Source organism: Alternaria infectoria, assembly GCF_024043175.1.
Source record: "Alternaria infectoria strain BMP 0036 chromosome Unknown scaffold_4, whole genome shotgun sequence".
Lineage (NCBI taxonomy): Eukaryota > Fungi > Ascomycota > Dothideomycetes > Pleosporales > Pleosporaceae > Alternaria > Alternaria infectoria.
The window spans coordinates 1,713,616-1,733,610 of record NW_026250693.1 but is presented as its reverse complement, the minus strand read 5'-3'; the positions used below and the strand labels follow the sequence as shown (position 1 = coordinate 1,733,610).

At 53.0% G+C, this 19,995-nt stretch overlaps 6 protein-coding genes across 6 annotated transcripts; 2 read left to right on the top strand and 4 right to left on the bottom strand.

Moving 5' to 3' along the window:
- Nucleotides 1–1,037: 1,037 nt before the first annotated feature.
- On the top strand, nt 1,038–1,680 carry J4E92_003575 (uncharacterized protein; the record flags this gene model as incomplete). The annotated part of the gene is made up of 2 exons (XM_051494972.1): nt 1,038–1,326; nt 1,376–1,680. The coding sequence occupies 2 exons, from the start codon at nt 1,038–1,040 to the stop codon at nt 1,678–1,680; spliced, it is 594 nt and encodes a 197-aa protein (XP_051355265.1).
- Nucleotides 1,681–1,714: 34 nt separating this feature from the next.
- On the bottom strand, nt 1,715–3,048 carry J4E92_003574 (uncharacterized protein; the record flags this gene model as incomplete). Its single annotated transcript, XM_051494971.1, has 4 exons — nt 1,715–1,736; nt 1,788–1,866; nt 1,921–2,429; nt 2,498–3,048. 4 exons carry the CDS (start codon nt 3,046–3,048, stop codon nt 1,715–1,717), a joined length of 1,161 nt encoding a protein of 386 aa, XP_051355264.1.
- A 1,355-nt stretch (nt 3,049–4,403) lies between these two features.
- Nucleotides 4,404–4,893, bottom strand: J4E92_003573 (uncharacterized protein; the record flags this gene model as incomplete). The annotated part of the gene is made up of 2 exons (XM_051494970.1): nt 4,404–4,610; nt 4,678–4,893. The coding sequence occupies 2 exons, from the start codon at nt 4,891–4,893 to the stop codon at nt 4,404–4,406; spliced, it is 423 nt and encodes a 140-aa protein (XP_051355263.1).
- A 1,271-nt stretch (nt 4,894–6,164) lies between these two features.
- On the bottom strand, nt 6,165–8,740 carry J4E92_003572 (uncharacterized protein; the record flags this gene model as incomplete). Its single annotated transcript, XM_051494969.1, has 2 exons — nt 6,165–7,765; nt 7,813–8,740. 2 exons carry the CDS (start codon nt 8,738–8,740, stop codon nt 6,165–6,167), a joined length of 2,529 nt encoding a protein of 842 aa, XP_051355262.1.
- A 2,875-nt stretch (nt 8,741–11,615) lies between these two features.
- Nucleotides 11,616–13,415, bottom strand: J4E92_003571 (uncharacterized protein; the record flags this gene model as incomplete). Its single annotated transcript, XM_051494968.1, has 3 exons — nt 11,616–12,777; nt 12,825–13,184; nt 13,249–13,415. 3 exons carry the CDS (start codon nt 13,413–13,415, stop codon nt 11,616–11,618), a joined length of 1,689 nt encoding a protein of 562 aa, XP_051355261.1.
- A 4,387-nt stretch (nt 13,416–17,802) lies between these two features.
- J4E92_003570 (uncharacterized protein) lies at nt 17,803–19,827 on the top strand (the record flags this gene model as incomplete). The annotated part of the gene is made up of 1 exon (XM_051494967.1): nt 17,803–19,827. One exon carries the CDS (start codon nt 17,803–17,805, stop codon nt 19,825–19,827), a length of 2,025 nt encoding a protein of 674 aa, XP_051355260.1.
- Nucleotides 19,828–19,995: the final 168 nt, after the last annotated feature.

Genomic DNA, 19,995 nt, shown 5'->3' with positions numbered 1-19,995 from the left:
CCATCGAGAAGGCTATTGTTGGCCAGCTCACCGAAACACTTCGACTTCTGCTGCACTCAGACCTGGAGATCGAAACTGACGAACTGCCAATACCCCGTGACTCGCCATTGGGTCTCTTTCCGTTCGCTAACCCGATCTTACCACAAGACTTCGGGCTCGCGTTTGACAACATCGACTGGGAGAATGTCACGGATCCACTCCCTGGCGCTCCATACCCCATCCGGTCTTTTGCAGCTATGATGGTCATCCTCACGATCTTCTCAACCTGGCCACACGAAGCACTCATGCGCATGTTTGACCGTACAAATCAGCTCGGCAACGTCATCATGGCCCACTTTTGCGCCGTACGATTCATTCTGTCGTCGATAGCTGCGCCAAAAATGGCTTTGAAAACCCCGACAAGGGCGACTGTTCAATGGAATGCTCTGATCATAGCAGCTATAGACGATGATGAAAGTGGAGAATGGACGAAATATGTGGAATGGCCAAGAAAGATATTACGATGTATGGAGGCTTGTTGTGAGAGACACAAAGGCTTTACCATGGATGACGTGCGCAGTATGCTGTTGAATGATCCTGGGGCGTTCAAAGAAGGAAGAGCACGGAGATACTGACCATCGAGACATCACGAATTGGCACACCAGCCTTGTATTAACCACATCGCTTGATCTGATTGCACTCCACTCCGACTTTGTGTTTACTAAGGATGACATTCACCCACCTCTTATTTTCCGGTACACGTTCACCCAAGTTCATCAGTGAAACTCTCGATCCGTGCAGTACCCTGCAGGCGCCGCTGCACTACGCCCACCTCTTACAACACTCGTACTATAAATATGGCTCGATCGCGAAGGAATCGCACCAGTCCGTTTGCTCAAGTGAATTAAAAAACCATACAGTCGGAGCTCGTTGGCTAGTCCCCGCTATCGCTCTCACCTTCTTCGACCTCGACCAAGAAGTACTCCAACTCTCATTCTCCTGCGCAAAGCGAAAGAACCTAACGACTACCAGAAAGAGCAACACCCACCACCTTCGCCATGCTGGAAGCTCTTGTGATGGCCATCTTGAGGTTTCTGGCTCGCATCCTACTACTATGCATCAACTTCTGGACTTTCATCACCAATCTCCCTGCGAAGTGTACAGGCCTTGTACTAGCCCTTCTTGCTTTCGACCCAATCGCGTGGCTCGGTTCGGCGATAGCGCTTGCCCTATTCATGGCGGTTCGCTCAGGTTACCGGATGATTTTAGAGACCGCGAAGGTCCTCGCACTCAGAGAGGAGCTCGAGGCTGAACTCGAGCGTCATGTCGCGCGCAGAACAATCAGATGTACGAATTATTTTCCACTTATGTTAGACGAGTGACTGACATTTTACAGTCAACCGGGTGCGCGCAGGTACTTACGACGAGGGAACTGTCGTGCAGGGTATCCACATCATTGCAGCGGACAAGTGGGACATGGTTATCTGCGGAATGGAGATTGCGGGTGGGCGGCGAGATGGGCATTATTGGGCTCGCATACGTGGAGCGGATGAGTGGATCAAGTTCGGAAGCCAGCTCGTCATCAACGGCAATGATGTTACCGAAGAGGTGGTAAAGTCAGGTGGGCATGTGGATCTCCAATGGGCAGAGACAGAGACACCACCAGAGTACAGACAAGACGCAGAGAGCATCGAGATATAGCGAGGGTTCCACCGGTACACAGGGCTCTTGACGACTACCCAGTCGTCAGCCCAATTCTATTCAAGCATACCGGTTCTACAATCCTAGCTTTATCATCGCATTTACACCTACACCCCAATTCCTTTCTCCCATCCCCATCACTATCCTCGTACTTGGGTATTTTGATCCCCCTCGCCTTCTCCTGTTCTGTACTCGCGAAAGTACAAACCTGCAAGTCATCATGTATATAACCCCAATCACTAAAATGATGCAGTTCCTGCGGCTGCAGCAACATAGCAGCAGCCAGCGAATGGACGGGTGCATCCCCCCACCTCTCGTAGTAGAACCCGCCGTCACGGTCTAGATAATCGAAGACGGCTCGATAGGCATCCCCACGGAAGAAATCCATATCCGCAATCTCAAAGTTCGACCAAAAGTGACACATGTTCCATAGATCACCCCGCTCATCTCTATTGCGCAGCGCAGCCAGCATGCGACGAAAGGGCCACGGCATCCAGCTTGCGTCGATCATGGCGGTCCAGAGCGTGGAGGTGGGGAGGCGGTATTCGTTCTTGTAGAGGGAGAGTTTGCGGAAGAGGGAGGGGACGGTTTGGCCGCGCTCCCAGAGGGCGGTTGTGTAGCCGTAGCGTTTCTTGTGGCGGGCCATTTCGACAAAGGGGTCATAGGTTATGGCGCAGGTGAAGGATATACTGGGTTCGACGCGCCAGTAGTATTTGTAGGGGAGGAGGGCGGGGTGGTCGTAGAAGAAGCTGTGGGGTTGTTGTCAGTGATGTGCGCTGAGTATGGGGAGAGGCTTGGGGTGGACGATGCGACGTACCCAGATTGAAAGCGGCACATGTGGTGGTAGCTCTCTAGTCCTCCGTATTGTATACCCCGGTTCTTCATATCCTGCATGCTCTTCTTCGCACGGTCTTGGTCGATCCATTCGGGATACCCCCACATCTCCTTGGGTATAACTTCGAACTTGACGTCTGCGCCTTCCCCTACTGCTTTGCCCACTTTCCGCTTGAAGTCCTCAGTCCATTCTTCGTCATTCAGAAAGACCCACGGATACCCAAAGTTGTCGTTGAACTGCTCCTGCACGCTTCTCACGCTCGAAACTGCGCCCTTGACTTCCGAGTTGCGCGCGAGCATCATGAACACGGCGGATTCGCGCGCAGTCGTGTTTAGGACGGGGTCCTGACATCCTGTATAGAAGGGCGCATCGAGGGGCGGCGAGGGGCGGGGGACATCGTATTTGTGTACGTGGACGTATGCTTCGACGAGCAACAAAGAAGCGATAGCCAAGATCAACTTCCAGTGCGACTGCGCTGTGCGCGATAGTGAGCGTAGCGGATGGCTCCCTGGTCGCGTAAGAAGTTTGGGCATAGCGACGAACCCATAATGTTTAACAGGAAGTCGAGAGAGGACACCGTGCGAAAACGCGATGAGACTGCCCAGCCCATTCCTTCTTCACGGGTGGCTGCATGAGAGCCATCATAGTTGCTGCGCCCGTCCCCTAAGGCCAGATACGGCCTAATTGTCCGCCTGAACAGGGCCGTTCTAGCCGTTTGATTGATGCATCCCCGGACCCCATGGGCGTTAGCAATTGACGGTCAGAGGAACAAACACACGCTTGGATCTGCCCTTTCTCTAGGGCGGGACGAGGATGATAGGGACACATGGATATCAATGAATGATGTAAATTAGATGTCCGGCAAGACCTCCAGGTTCTGCTCGGTGTGGTACGGTGATGGCAGTACCAACTTAACAGCCAAGGGACCTCGGAAGTAGATGCAGGGTTACCTAGCCATGTTGGGTTAGCCCAGGGCTATCAGGGGGCCTAAACTCGAAAGAGACATGCATGTGTTTACGTACAAATGGCGATTGAGACTGCGTTCTTGGATATGTGTAGTCGACTGTAATGCTTTAGAGAAGTTTGGAATGCGGCCTTGTGGGCTTGCGCGAAGTGTTGTATTTGCTTGCGATTATACTTCGCCACGTGCCAACGCATCTATACATTTTTTTTTAGATCAATGTCTACGGCAACACAGACATTGAGCTGCAGAATGCATCGAAGGTTCGTTCGGTCACTGCATTTGTAAAGCAACATCTTTGTGCCATCTGGGAGGACATAAAGTAGTAGCTTACTTGACGCGCAATGGAGACAGACAACGTGAGTTCAAGAGAGAAGCATCATCAACATCACTCAGCAAGAAGAGGCTTAGCAATCCACCAATCGGTGTGATGTTCGTCTTGATCACCAAGAAGAGAAGAATACGAAGCAGGTGTTGCAAATTACTCAAAGGGGCAAAGCATACATACAGAAGCTGAACAGGGTATCGGGTCGTGCAACAGCGATCCACAATGACGTACAACAGGCGGTGGTTCGCAGCAATACGCAACAATCCAATAGAAGCGGTCCAAAGTGTCACAAACGACACGAGAAGGGTACGGCATCCGAAGCAAACTGAGACATGCGCAAAACGAGGCGTGGGTATTCCCAAAAGCAAAGGGTCCTGCAAAACGCAACCAAAACGCCATGAGCCGTGGGGCTTTTCAATCTCTCAGGTATCCCCCAGTGTTTTCCATGCCGCGAGGCTTTCCAATCTTAGTAGGTATAGTGTGGGTATCCGTGGGGACGAGGTATGTCTGTTCGTAGCGGTAAAGGAGTGTAGGTAGGTTGGTGTGTGTAAGGTAGCTTGTGGTACTGGGAGGTGCCGGTCCAGCGTACTGGAATGCGTTCAAATCCGGCGGTCTAAACGGTCGACGCGCGACTTGAAGCCCTTGACAATCTCTCCAATGCGACGGACTTTGTCGAATTCTACTTGGAGCTCGTCGATTTCGCGGAGGATGGCACGGAAGCGGGCGATTTCAGCGTCGGCCATTTGCATGGCGTTGCCGGCGCGGTCGTACTGTATTTGGGTTGCTGTTTGTGTCTGCTGGGTGAGCTGGCCATTGTCAGTACTACAACACGGCGATTCGAGACCGTCCACCGCGGTGAACATGACAACTCACATACTGCCAGCGCTGCTGGATGGAGTACATCAGACGGTCAAAGTGGGCGCTGAGCGCCTGCAAACTAGAAGGATCCAGGAGGAGACGGCCTTGGCTGGAGGCGTGAGAGGCAGCGCGCGAGGAATTGGAGCCTTGCTGCGAGGCGGCAATTTGCTGCTGGAGATATCTGCTCTCGCTCGAGTTGAGGCCCAGGTCAGACACTGGGATGGCGGACATGTGCACATAATTATCTTAAGAACATGGTCGATCGGGAAGTCTGCGCCCTGGCTTCCGCGTGTGTGACGGCTGGAGAGGATGCGGGCGGAGCAATTGTTACTAGTGGGCTACGACTGCTGGGAAACGTTACAGCAGGCCTGCGTGGAGGAGGAAGGGGAAATATGCACGCTGATGTGGTTTGGGATGAAAGGGCGAGTGAGATGCGCCAAGCGGCCAGTCCGGCTCCCAAACCCTCTCACCAAAAAGCAAAGGCCTGCGAACGCCCATCTATCCCACACCCTCATCTCCTCTTAGCCGGCTGCAGCCCTATGTACTGCCGTCCCCATGCGCCCGTACGCAGCCGCCCTGAGCTGTCGCCCAAGCTGCACATGCTGACATCCGCGACGCAGCGCGTATCGCACCGGGCGAGCAGGCGGTCAGCGATTTCACCCACTGCGACATGCTGCTGAACCACGACTGCTTGCTTTTGCGCCCGTACGACCATAGCGCTGTGCCGCACTCGAACTTGTCACGCCCATTAAAACGCGGGATAGTGTCTCCGCACCCACACCCTCTCCACAATCAGCGACAAGGATGCATTGATTGTGCCGCGAGGTTCATGGGTGAATGTTGACCCCACCAGCTCGCATCAGGAGGGGTAGGGTACTCCTGGCAGGCCGTGGACGAACCAGATGCAGAAGGTGACAATGGTATGAGAGCGTGACGACCATGTGCCGCTGGAGGAGCACTCCAAGTATCAAGCCTCCATGTTCCTACTGCCCGTGGTATGGCACGCGGTGCTTCGCCATGGCGTTGGTGGATGTTGTCTTGCCGAGGCTGAATGCATGCCAGGCAATGCTAGCACAATGTCTCCTGAACGCGTACATTCCGTGTCAGATTTTATGCAAACTCTCTGGAGTCAATGTAGCAAACTTAGTTTTTCGTTGAGACAGAGTAAGCTGATCTGTGGATTATTCTAGACTCAAACCCAACACATGCGCTGTAAAAGAAGTCTTTGTATCATCTAATACAGATAGTTGTAACACTCGAAGAAACTACGCAACATACAATACAGCCCTTTCGTGGCTGCATTGTCTGTTAGGAGGCGTCTTCGCATGTTACAACCACTGGCCAAGATGTTATTCGATAGTCTCTAGCTGCGACAGATACTAACGTCGTCGATCATCGTACAGATACAGAGGTATAAAAGGAAAAGAAAAGAAAGGGGGTATATACACCAAGCCGTCCAAACGCTATGCACAAATGAAGGTAAAGAAAAGTACACCCACGCCCTATAAGGCGTAGTTCTCGGCGTGGAGGAAAATCTCATCGCGCCCACTGTCACTCCACACACTCCTTTGGAGTTGCGCAATCGTCTCACTCACACTAACGCGCATGGTGGGGGGTCCGCAAACGAACACACACGTTCTGCGCCCAAAGTTCTTGCTCAGTCCCTTGAGTAGATAGGGTATGTCCGGGCGTCCGTACTCGGTGCTCCAGCCATCCTTCTTCTTGACGGCCGCAGGTAGAAATGCGAAGCGCATGAGATTCTTTTGGAACTCAGTGGGTGTCGACGGGAAACCGAAGTCGAAACCCTGCCCGCCTTCGGTAGGGTTGTGGGAGATGTCCGGATTAATCGCGCCGGAACCCGAAGAGACGGCTTGACTGATGTCGAGGGACAGGTTGCGTTCTTGACGTCGGGCAGCAAGGCCGCGTGGCGCAGGCGCTATAAGATCGGGGTTCGAGCTATGTGCTGATTCGGCAGAGCTTCGCCCGCTGTTGTAACTTGGACGTGGTGGTGCGAGGTGGCCCCGATTGATGGGGACCATATGCGCTTGTGGAAGCGCTGTGATGCTGTCTTCATTCTCGCGACGCAGTTCAGACTCCTTCTCTGGGTCTCCCTGTGCTTCGTCGCGGATAAGAGCCGAGTGTCGTTTTGAGGAAATACCGGAAACACCGGAAAGGCGGTGGTCGGCGATGTTCTGGAAAGCATCGTTGACTTTGTCGTGAAAGAACATCGACACGGGACGGGTGGGCGTCTTTGCGCTGACAAGTCCGCCGTGTGGGTTGCGCTTCGCGGTGGTAATGTAGAATTGGCACTCGACCGTCTCGGGAGGCGCATACTCGCGGCAGATGCGCAGTTCTTCTTTGAACCACTCCATGGTTTCGGGACGTTTGAGCGCCCAGATCACATGGATCTTTCGGGTAACAGCTTTGCCATCGCGCATCTTCTTGATAAGAGACAGCAACTGCGAGACGATGGCAGTAATACCGCTGCCTCCAGCAATGAGTACGACGTCATCAAACGCCTCAATACGCCTCTGCATGCCTCCATACGGACCATCGACAAATGCACGATATGTGTGCCATGGGCCGTGATCGAGAGCGTTGTTGAGGACCTTCCTCGTGAAGCCTCCGAATGGGCGGAAGACGAGGACCATGTCCCGGTAGCCCTCGCCGTACTCCGAAGGGAAGTCTTCGCTGCATAGCGAAGCGATGGTGAAGGGGTGGTTTTCGAAGACCGAGATTCCAGGCATGCGGAGATAGACGTACTGTCCAGGTCTCCACCGCATCTTGGTTGGGATGGTGATCTTGATGGCGTTTTCGGGCATGAGCGTCACGGCGGCCTCATCGCCAATGAGCCAGGATAGCTGGCCTGGGCGAGTCCAGTTCAGATAGAACAGGCGCATGAAGTAGGAGAGAAGCCAGATTCCCAGAGTAGACAGTAAGTAGTGCCATGACGTTAGGTAATTGTTGCAATGCCAGAACATCATTCCGAGGAAGACAATGGCAACGGGTACGTGCAGAGCCACGAACAGTTCGTACATTCGGTGGCGGAGAGGCGCAATGGAGTGCGTACATAGGAAGCACAGTGGCACGAGTGCTGCAATACCTGAAAATTGTCAGTACTTGATCCGTCATTGGGGAGGGTAGTCGTACCAGTTCCGTAAATGTACATCCCGCTCTGTTGCTGAAGCAGCTGCTGGAACGCTTGCTGCGCACCCTTCTCCCAGACGGGCGTGACATAGAAGGGGACAGTGTGCAAGATGCTCAGCAACAGGCAGATGTACGCCGCCCATCTGTGCAACACATTCAATCGCTCATGGCTAATGCCAGTGATCATTGAGATGAGATTCGCCTTGGTTGCAAGCGCAACGATCCATGGCATCAGTGCCACGGCCATCATGCCTGAGCGAACGGCCAATGGAGGCGAACCATAAGCGATACTGTCCCAGAACAGCGGATGCGGAAGGGTGCAGTATAGAACTCCAAGGATCAGAGCTAAGAACACTATCACGACGATAGCCAAAGATGGGAACACGATTGGCCTCCATCCCTTCTTGACCCTGATCTGTGGGATTGGCCGGTAGAAGATGAACCGGAAGAACGCCACCAGGTTGTTGATCGGCCCGACAGAAGAAACGCTGGATTGTTGTTTTGGCGCGCTGGGTAGCGGGCCTTCGCGAGGAAAGAACTTCATGGTGGACTTGTCAGTATCAAGTACCGACATTTCGTAATCTGTGTCGGGAGAGGATGTCGTCGAGGACTGTAATACCTCTTCTTGGTGTAGTGCTGTCCGGATCTTGTCCGTGAATAGATGATAGTATCGCATCAAGGCTGCGATGACAAGCAGAGGTATGCAAAAGTAGACATATGCGAGCGCATATTTACCACTTCTGTTCCACGGGTCCACGGTGTTGGCTTCTATGAGACCAGCTGGGCTTGTGCTGTTAAAAGGTATGTTCACACGTCGAAGCAATGCCGAGACGGACTCGACAATCTCTCTTTCTGTGTGCGACACTACCACGCCCAGCTGCTCCATGGCCACACCCGTCCGCTCCACGAGAGCTTCCCGAAGGACCGGCATATTCGCGTCGTTGGGTTTGTTTTCGCAACAATTGGCGTGGTGGTCGTGAAACACTTCTGCCAGCAGAAGCCGGAATACTGCGGGAATGCGTCCTAGGCCAACGGATATTGATTTGGGGTAGCAGAGGCTTAATGAACATCCGGGGGTCCGTTCCTACATGGGTACCGAGATGTAGGATTTGCTGTGACAATGCGTGCAAGGTGCAGCGGAACCTGGATCCGGGGGTGTGTCCTACAGTGGCGCAGAGGTTCCCGTGTAGCGACGACTTATCCACCGCTTAATCCGACATACAATGCGATAATGGCGATTAAAGATGTTCGGTATAGACGTAAACGGGTACGAACAAACAAAAAAAGGCGTAACAGCGAAATGCTTATGTTCAGATACCGTGCGCGAGCAGCAGTCCGGTTCCTTAAGTTCCATGCGCAAGTGGAGTGCGGGTGACTCGCAAGGGTAAGAACCGTCGTATCGTGGCAGCAAATGGTAAATGATATTCAACCGCTCACCAGAACCCGCGCTATTGGGCCAAGATGTGATAGCAAGTCAAACAGGGGTCCCTAAAAGAGAAATGACGGATCTAAAGCGCCGTCACATTCGCGGGCTGCAGCAATACACATTAAATTATCGGAGGGCTGTTATCGCCTCGCTGCGCACTGCGCATCATGCAGGATCAGCGCTGTGACTGGCGAGTGGCGGTCCGTCATGGAAGCGGACCGGCCTTGGTCATCCTTTTCGGGCGGGAGGCGCTCTCGGTTGCAGCGGACATCGCCATTCGATCTGTGCCCGTTTCTTACATGCTGTTCATCTCCAGAACGTCCTGGAGGTGTTGCACTGCATCAACGTCCCAACCCCCTCCTTACCGAGTTTCCATCTGATGTGAGACAACTCGTCATCGTAGGGCCATAGCATAACCCGCTCAACAACCTAGTGTCATAGCGTGTTAGTATAGGTACCAAGACGCACCTCGCAACCGTATCACAGACTTCAGGGTTCCCGCCCCTCGGTAGCTCAGTTCCATCTGGTGGACCTGAATGGGCTGGCCTTTCGTTCGCATGACCACAGATTGGGCGAATTGGGCGACCGAAGCCCCGAGGCCAGCAGCCCTGCTGGAGAGACTTGCAGCGAATGCATGGGAAAAAGCAGGCCGGTGGAGCGGGGTGCATTTGTGATGCGAAGCTTTGACTGGGTATCGATCTAGGTTTTAAGCGCTGACGATCCGAATCGAGATTAGCGCAAAGCCAAGCTTTCGACGAGGACACCGCGCTCGGTCCTCGTTGGTTGGAACAATTCATCCGACACTTCACACCACGAAGGACACTACAGCACGAGCGTTGAAGCTCGGTAGATCGCTGGAAAAGCTCATGAAAAGAGTCGGTCAAGTCGGTCAAGGGTCTGATCGCACGGCGTGGGTCGGTCCACCCTTCTTCCCGTTCCATCTCTGGGCAGGAGTGGGTCCTCTCTATCGCGAAGTTCTGCCACGACTCGATTCTGATCTCAGATTCGCCAAACGACAAGATGCGGTCACAGCCCGGAATCAGTAAGGTCCACCCTTCCTTGAAAAGAGATTGTCACCGTGATACAGTCATACCTTCATACTCTTTCCCCTGCATGACCTTCAGAGTGCTCAAGCGGACCAGAGCAGACCAGTCGCATATCTCTGCTTGCAAACACACAAACACAGACTCCAGCATCTTGCAGCCTTTAGGCGCCCAAAGACCACCTTGCCGGCCGCCCCGCATGTTGACGTACATGGACGATGCGTAGCCGCCAGCCCTACAACCCTCAGCTTACCCAATGCGATCAGATTAGTGTGAGAACCGATAATCCAAATTGCCGGATCTTCAGGTACCGCTATGCTTCCAGATTGTCTACGCGCTCAACTACGTGTGGTGGGGTTGGTGGCTGCAACTCTAATCGAACGTGTCAAGTTGCCACGATGTAGCAAGCCCGACGTCTTGGGTGGCATGCAGTCTGAGCGCTTGGATGATGTCGTGGGCGTCTCGATGGGCCTGTTGGCGCTTCAAGCGTCTTCGAGAAGTGTGGCGATGTAGATCTTGCTCGGTATATGTTGACGTGCAGCAGACAATGTGGGCTCAGCCGAACCGAGCGCGTGTATCTTCGGTTGAGTACAGTGTTATCTTGTCGAAGCGCCCCAGTAAGATGATCTCAGTTAAAGCCATGGAAAGGAAGTGAACTGCCAACATCCGGCAATGTCGGATGCTGTCGCACTGAGTGTTCCGTATGACTGCGCACTGGAACGTGCTGCAAGCTTCAGCTTTGCCTCCCTTACGCAACTCCAGCATTTCCCGAGGTGAGCATCACTGACTGTTCAGATTTAGAACTTGCGCCCCGCGTGCACATCGGTGTCGCTTGAGCGCGGCAATTTATCCTATCTTACATGCAGGACATGTTTCGAAACATCCGCCCAATCGTAAGGCTGCATCGGAGCGCGCGAACGTGGTCTAACGGCGCTGTGCATGCATACTCATATATTTCCACTCGCCTGGGCTTCTATCACGTATCACCATTTTCAGACGTGGCTCGTGGATTCTCGACGGGTTTCTTCGCTTGTTCAGGCCACGTCGTGCTGTGTCACGACCAACATAGCGATCTAATTATGGCCGACGTCGGTTCAATGATATCCCTGGAACGGGAGCATATGATTAGGGAATTCAACGAGCCGAGGATACTCCTCATCTTTGGAGCAAGGGTTGATGATGTGTCCTGTTCTGCATGTCTGGATGTGGCTGGGAGTTTCAATGCGGCACAGCAAAGCCGGGATTTGGGATGAACATGGAACGCAGTATGATCATTGTCGATAAGCTGACACTGGCATGAACATCGAACTTCTCTTGAGCTCTACAACTCGCTACAGTTACATCTCCGCATGCGTCGCGATGCCCCACTTCTCCAATAAGTTATGCCTATGCCAGTAGCTGCGGTACTGCTTTCCCCAGAAGAAGAATACAGGGGTCGTGATTATCATGGCTCCAGCCAGACCTGCAAAGGTATAGAACACAACCGCTGGCCCGTCGCTGGCCGCCCAGTCATTGACAAAGTATGAGAAGGCGTAGAACAAAAAGTTCTTGAACACCATGTTCATGATGAAGACTTCTGAGCTAATGTCGCGGAAGGAGTCCAAGACGTACGAAGACGCCGCGATGGCGGCTATGACGATGCCGAAAAGGTCCATACCGTGGAAGAAAGCTGTGAGATAGTATGATTTGCCTTCCTCTGCGAAAAAGCCAAAGAGACACAAGCCGATCACGATTGTTACGGATGGAATCATGCCGAGTAGGCGATATTCCGGCTCGTACACACCCTTGTTCTTCTTCGCGCACCACTTGATCAGTGGGTCGAGTGTCGCACCAAGGAGAAGGGATCCCAGAAGACCACCAAGGAATGGACCCAACGAAAGGTAACCCACGCCAGCTGCGCTGAGCAAGTATGGAGGAGCCATGAAGATCTGGGCCATGACGTACGATTGCGCGACAAAGAAAGCAGTGAGCCCTCCAGTCACTATGACCATCCAGAGCACAGCTAAGTTCGTACAAACAGCAAAGGGGGCGATGACAAGTTGCAGAAGGTTATCGTTCGAGTAGGTTCCAGTAAAGATGGCCAATTCCTGTACGAAGGTCTTCTTCGGGCGCATGGCAGGCGGTGAGCTAGTTGCTGTCTCGATCTGTACCATATCGTCGCTTCCAGCTTTCTCATCGTTTCCTGCATGTCTTTTCTCGACTGCAGCGAGATCGGCAAGATTATCGTTGGATAGCTCGTCGATATCGTACCGATGGTCGCGGTTGTAGTTGGTCTCCGGAACGAAAAAGAAGAGCAAGACTACTTCAAGGGCCGTGAAAGGTATGAGCATGTGGAACAGATACCGCCAACCGAGATTTGTTGCGATAGGCCCGACGATAATGGCAGAGAAGTTCGATGCAGCGCCCAAGATGAACTGGATGAGTGTCATGAATCCACCGCGCTGGTGGACAAAGAAGAGGTCACCGATCATGGCGACAACGAGAGACTCGAAAGCCGAACTATTAAGTCAGCATGTGGTAATCGATGAGACCTGTCATATACATACATGGAACCTCCTTGAATAATACGTCCAGCCAAGAGGCCCTCGTAGCTATATGCAGCACTGCCTATGACAGTCCCGAGCAGACCAAAGAGCGACGCTACCAGGAGCTGAGGGCGCTTTCCGTACTTCCTGGACAAAGCACTGACGATGGGCCCAACACCTCCTGTCACTAGTAGCATGTATCCTGAGATGACTGTGATGTCGCCGACGCTTTTTCCGAAGTCTGCCGCGATGACTACGAGTGCGGGCGACAGAAGAGGAGCCAGAACAGCAGCGTATAGCACAGAACCGTATGCGACGATGACCATGATGGTCATCTTCTTGGTGTACGACCAGTTCAAGGGATCATTGGGATCTTCGGAGCTACGCGATGTCAACTATGTTACGACTGGAATGCGCCGAACAATTCTCCTGCAGGCACACATACGGTTGAGGTATCAAGATGACGTCTGCATCTCTACCAGTGCCACGCTTCAACGTCGCAGCTGCTACTGTTCCTTCGGCAACAGGGAGAGTGTTTTGTTCCTCGCTGAGGACGACAGTCGCCGGCACATGGGCAAGGTGCTTGTCCTCGACGATACCGAGGAAACCCATCGCGACGGCTGTACCCGCACTATGCTATTGAAAATTTCCGAAAAAGTAAAAGAAGGATGAAGCGAAAAGCAATGGAAGGATTCCGAGGAACAATTCCAGGATGCAGCTGTCAACAACGTGGGACGGCGCGCGTTATGAACGATCGGCATCCCCAAGTTTCGTCGACCTCCACGACCAGGGGTAGCGTGCGCCTTCTGGGGTTCAGTGTTCAAGATGTGGTCTCTGCGACCCCCGCACAACTCTCTCTCATCTGAAGCCCCACAGGGGCCGGCATTCCATAGGCTTTTGCGTGCCAATATTGGGGAATGCCTTGTCGACAAACGCACGTCTAGGCTGGCCTTGCATCTTATCTGGTCTATAGGATGCAGGGCCGAAAACGGTGCATGCACATGCATCTCAGATGCGTTTAGCCTGATTGTGTCGTCATACAGAAGTATTGGATATCATCAAAAGTGGGCGTTGGAGGGTAATGAAGACGCGAAACTGCACAAGAGGCGCGCATTCTACAGGAAACTTTGGCCGTCGCGTCCTGCGAGGACGGGACGCAGCTGCCAATTTTGCGGAGAGCACGCTAGCTACCCCGCAGAGCCCCACAGCTGAGACTTAGCGCGTGAATTGCCTAGCCGTGCGTGTCCGAGCAGCGCCTCGCGAGTTTCGCAGTCTTGGTGGCGTTTTCTCCAACTCCTTTCTTCAGCTATCAGGACATCGCAGCCCTCACGCCAATCTCAAGTTCCGCCGACTCCGTGGGGCGGATGTGGTCGACTGTACTTGGTGTTACGGCCGACACCCGCTGCGATTTTGTGCCGGCAGACTTTACATGTTTGGACGCCGAACCACGTCAGCGAGGTCCACCAAACCCACATGGGCTTGTTGGTTTGCCCTCGACATCTGCTGCCTGGCTCGGTTGCTTTCCCGCGAACAAGAACAAAGTAACAAGCGTTCGCAAAGAACGCTCGATCCTCAGCAAAGGTCCGCATCATGTCGCAAATCGGGCCATCATCTCTTCCTAGAACACTCTACTTGACTGCATGGCCATTGGGGCAGGATCATTGAGACACATGTCCAACACGTGGTATGCGAGGCGACACGGAGGGTACAACTCGGAGCCGTGGTGCTAACAACACAGACGTACTGCAAGTGCTTTGCTACTCGTCCGCGTCGTGAAGAACGGTACATCCAATCGCGTACGCGACAAATCTCATAGTAGCCGAACAGTATGCCAGCAACAGCGCTTTCGCTGACTCATAGTGGCATGTACCATGGATCGCTCTCGGCAAGGTCAAAACACAGGTACAAATGCTGAGCGTTTGAGTATTTCTGCAAGACATTGTTCTTACCTCCTTGTCTCTCTCTCATACTCATATCCTGCCCAACTCATCCGGAAACTATGGACTCACTACTCCACACTCCCGACTCCGCAGCAGAAGCTGCACCAGACAATATATGGAAAGCCCAACGCCTGTACCAGTTCCTCCTCGAGAACATAGCTTTTGCGTATGGGGTAAGCCAGGAAGCACTTCTCGAGGCACTTGCTTCAGAACATCGGCTGTATCTACCACTCAGCGGGAAAGTGAGGCCTGTCATAATATCCCCAACATCGGAACAAGAACGCAAGGAGTACCTGCCTCTCTGCAAACTCATACGGGCCTCCCGAATACACGTTCGACTCGGCCAGTACAGCTTAAATACAGAATCGGACTATCACATCCTATATCAGCAACTCGTCCTTCCCTGCCAGGCTTTGGAGCTGTGCCCATCGTACGTCGGCTCATGGATTGCAGACTACAACGATCATCAATTCAACCCTACGAAACGTCTCGCAACTTACCTCTACGATGATTGCGCACGTATACGAATATTCGGCCATACATTGCCATTTCCGGTTGTGTGGTACTCTGCTATCTTGCAGACGAAGCTCACTGCTGACGACGTCTTCGTCGAAGACTTCCCGCCAAATGAAAGGACTCAGTTGCTTCTGGGTTCCGCCATAGCACGCTTTGGAGGCAAGCACTTTCGCTACCGAAGACTTCGACCTCAGAGGAGGATATTACACTCTAAGCTGGGAATGGAAGAACTTCTCAGACTTGTCCTGAGGTACGACGATGCGAGGCATGAGGTGGGTTGGTTGTGGTAACATCACGAGCGACGTGGTGGCTCAACCAGGGAGTCAGACAATGCGCTTGTACCCAATGCTGCGCAATCAACAAGGATGGTCTGCGCAATCATGCGGAACAAACCAGAAGAGTAGCGATGGTATAAGCGACCTTCTTCTACCCGAGGGGAGGCACTGGCTTAGCTCGATTCTGGCCCAATGTCTCGAATGTGGCGGACCCCGACTCCTAGCCCAGTAAGGTCTTCTACGACACCAGAAACTACGACTCCAACACCAGTCTCGATACTACCTCTAATACAACATACATACGTCCTTCTCCGCCTCTCAACACAAGAATACGCCGGCTGTCACGGCAGTCAAAACATCATAGCCTCAGAACCGGAAGCACTCCACGTAACACCATCCTATCACGTAGCTTGTCAACTACTCCAGCTACATAAAAGAAATACGACGGATTTTCGCAATGACTATTCATATTGTCGAGTTTCCTACATGTACTCTCCTCCACCCTCTTCCGAAATCGAAGGTTGCGACATCACCCTTGTGAGCCGGTTCACGGATGCGCCAAAAACGATTGTACGCCTTCGAATCCAAAGGGTAGAAGTAGTGCATCAAGTGGACGCCTTTGGGCGCAGGGTATAGCGAAGACACTCGGGATCCCGCACGAAAGAAGCGCACGAGCTTCGTATAGACTCTTTCGGGCGAGCGATGTTACCAATGAACTTAGTAGATGGTCTGCTGACAATGGTGCATGAGGGAAGTAGCTCTGCGTAGATAGTGCAAGTATGTATGTGTCAATGTCAGTTGTATGATTGCGTTAGAGTTGCCAGACGCCTACAAAGTCGCTGTTCAGTGCGTTTCAACATTCTAAACGAGTGTGGACTCTAGGGCTGACTTTGCGCGTGAAACCCTGGACATGATTTGATTGTCTAGATCATGAATGCATGTGGCAGCAACTCATCTCGGACAACGTGCTCGTTGATTTCTTAGCTTTGAATAAGGCTACCCGAGATACCATCGGTAAGGCGATGGCGGAGGTGCGCATCAGAATGGAGTTCAGACAGCCGAGGCGGGTTACAAGCATGGAGCACTTGCCCACGTCGTACGTATTAGTGCATCCAAGAGTACCATTCGCTGCGCCATCGTCGACTATACTTTCATGGAAAGTGCAAGACATGTCACATACGAGCCAAGAGAACACGGTCAAGAGCTCTAGCACAAAGGGCCTGGAGGTATGAACCTGGAAGAATTGTTTGATTGGACTTCTATGATGGTTAGTTTGGAAGGAACCTTGGAAGCATTTGTGAAAGAGATGGGCGTACCTTGGGTACAAGATGGACTCTGCTACCACATATCAAAGTGCGGGGCTATAGACTCGCGTTTCTCGTTGCTTCTAAATCTCTGGGTCGTTATCCAGTCACTATACGAGGAAGCTCGTGCTTAGTTGAGAGGGCGCCTGACATGGGATGCCCTGGAGGTACTCGGTGTGTTGTGTATTAGCAGACATCGATTTTAACTCCATCGAATACCTCTCAGGTGCGTCGTGTCGCCACATAACACTAATCTGAAAATGCAGAAATCTGGCAATCATTGCCCATAAAGGCTGAGGTACGCTGCCAAGTTCTGTGCGCCCCAAGCATGGAGAGTCTTCCAACTGGTGCGGCTCATCTACCGTGTCGACTGAGTGTGCGCGAGCGTATAGTTGAGAGTGGCATCCTCTTCCAAAGGAGTATTACAAAAACATTGTAGCATGCTCACTAAGGCCGGTGCTAGGCTATATCGGCTTTCGTATTAGCTCAATAACCAAGCTCGCCACGTATCCCGAAGGCGTCCAGGCTCACTTTATAGCTCAATCTTTCCGAGTGCGGTCACGAGATCAGGTCGGGCCGTTGGATAGGTAGAGTAGCGTTATCATTGTTCCTGATGCTAGTTTTGTCATTGTGTCAACGGTCTCTACTCTACTCAGTGTCCCGAAGGACGACAGGCTCATGTATAAAGTCAGTATCCTCATTCGCGATGACCTTGTAGTCGGCAAGCCCACCTGTCATCTGAAATTTTCTTGTGTGCTTTTGGAAATATCTCACTGCTAACTATGGAGATGAAGGATGAGCAGTGAATGGCAGAAGCTTTCAGCGATGCACGTGATATCGCGCCCGCACACAGTCCGTGCCCGTGGCGCCTTCCTCGCAACATTTGACCCCGCAAACAAAGCCTGATCTGCCAAATTACCTCACAGAACGAAGACGGTGACTGCCAGTTGCCATCTCACCAGTGATGGCGCGCGGAAGACGCGCTAAGGCCGCCGCCTATCACTGTGCGATATGTGAGCAGTCCTTCTCCAGCAAAGCTGAGCTCAACCACCACACTGCCAACCACGACGACACCAGCACTGCGAAGCTGGTGTGCGCCACCTGCGGCTGGTATTTCGACGATTCGCACGCCCTCGAGCTCCATCAGATACAGAGCAGTCACGCACCTCCCCAGCCTGCATCTACGAACTTGACAACGGCGCTTACCCCATCGATCGACGAAATGGCCGTTCACTGCGATCGTTGCCAGAAGCAGTTCGTCACTCAGAAGCAGTTCAGTAATCATCGCAGCAACATGGCGAGTGCGTGCGCCGACTGGAAGCACCCCACGACAAGGCCGCAGCCACCGACACCCGCTGTAGTTGCCCCGGGGTACGTTGATCTCGACAGACCCAAGGACGACCCATCTGTAGTCCCCAACTACGATGATGGTGCATCATCATCATCTGACTCCGTCGACAGCGATGTCGGCATCAAGTGCGGCGACTGTAAGCGCACCTTCCGCTCCCTGGGCCACTACAACAACCACATGCTAGGTTGCACTCCTGTATCGACGACCACACAAGTCCGCGAGGTACTCTCGGCTACCGCATTGGGTAGCTCTCCAGTCACCAGAAACCAGATGAGGGCTGCAAACGCACCTGTACTGGCACCCCGAGCCCCGATTTCGTCTAATGTATCCTCCACGCATACCAGCAATCCGGCCGCTTTTGCATGCGATACCCGAGGTTGTGATCGTTCCTTCAGGTCCGAAGCCGGCCTCAAACAGCACAAGCAGGACGCTCACGGTGTCGGAGGTCAGGCATTGAACTTGGCCGGCCGCGACTCATGGATGCTCAGCAATCGCGAGCGAGAACGAATGCGGCAAGAAGGTTTGCTTCAACAAACTCCTTCCTCTCGAGGTCGTGGCGGCCAAGCAGGTCGTCCAGCCCCTCGTGGAGCACCTCCCCGTACTTGGGGGGCTCTCTCTTCAACCAGACCATCCGTGCAGCAACAGCAATCTGCCTTCGCTCGTCCAATGCCGCAGCAACCTCGCTTGCCAGTCCAACAACCTCCTCCTGCCCCCAACAGCATCAACATGGGCGGCATTGCGGAGCTTGAGCAGGCCAAGTCCATCCAGGCAAAGACACAACGCTTGCTCATCCAATCAGATGTCTTCATTCTACACGATGGAAAGGTCAACGCCTGCGATATTATGTGGACTCGGATTGGTGTCGCCAAACAGTACGACGTGGTTACGATGCTCGACGGGATGTGCCATCTCCCAAAAGTGCTGCAAGGTGAATACATACCTCCTCCAAAGGCATTGAAAGAAGATTACAAGGCCACGTATCTGTCAAGCGACTTCAAAGCCTCCCCCGAACGCAACATGGCCAAACCAGGTCTTGGCGCAGTCGCCATCTCATGCAGCAAAATCCTGCTAGCAAACGGCTGCCCCGAGGTCGTCAAGATAGCTGCTGTTGATCTGATCACCTGCCGAATCCTTATGAACCACCTTGTCTGTACTGATCCGCATGCAAAAGTCAAAGATTGGTACTCCCCGATCACCGGATTGTTTAGTTGGGACGACATGGAGGGAGCTCGAAAAGCCGGGTACAAGATCTTCAAGGGCTGGGCGGCAGCACGGGACGCGCTACACAAGTTCGTCGACAAGGAGACCATCATCGTTGGCTGCAACCTGCGTTCGGATCTAGACGCTCTCCGTATGATCCATGGACGCGCCGTCGATATCGCCAAGGTCGTTGAGAAGGCTGCTCAGGGTCCGCTCAGCAAGGCGCAGCTAGCCCTGGATGGCTTGTGCCGCGATTTTCCTGAGATCAAGCTCAAGAGCGACCCCGAGTATGGCCGGGACAGTCTGATGAACGCCTTCGCGGTACGTGAGTTCGGCTTGTGGGCGCTTAAGAACGCCGATAAGCTCGGCATGTTGGCGAAAAAGAGGAGTCGAGAGTATCAGAACGCTATGCCAAAAGTTGCTGTTGCAGGAGCTTGATGAGATACGCAGAGTTTGAGACAGACAGAACAGATAGGATTACGACAACCAATGCAAAGAACTGAACCCACTTACTGATGATTGCTGTGATGTAACATGTGCACTGCAGACAACATCAGTACGAAACCCGATATCTAACAAGGTCCGAAGGCGATGTAGACTCCTGGG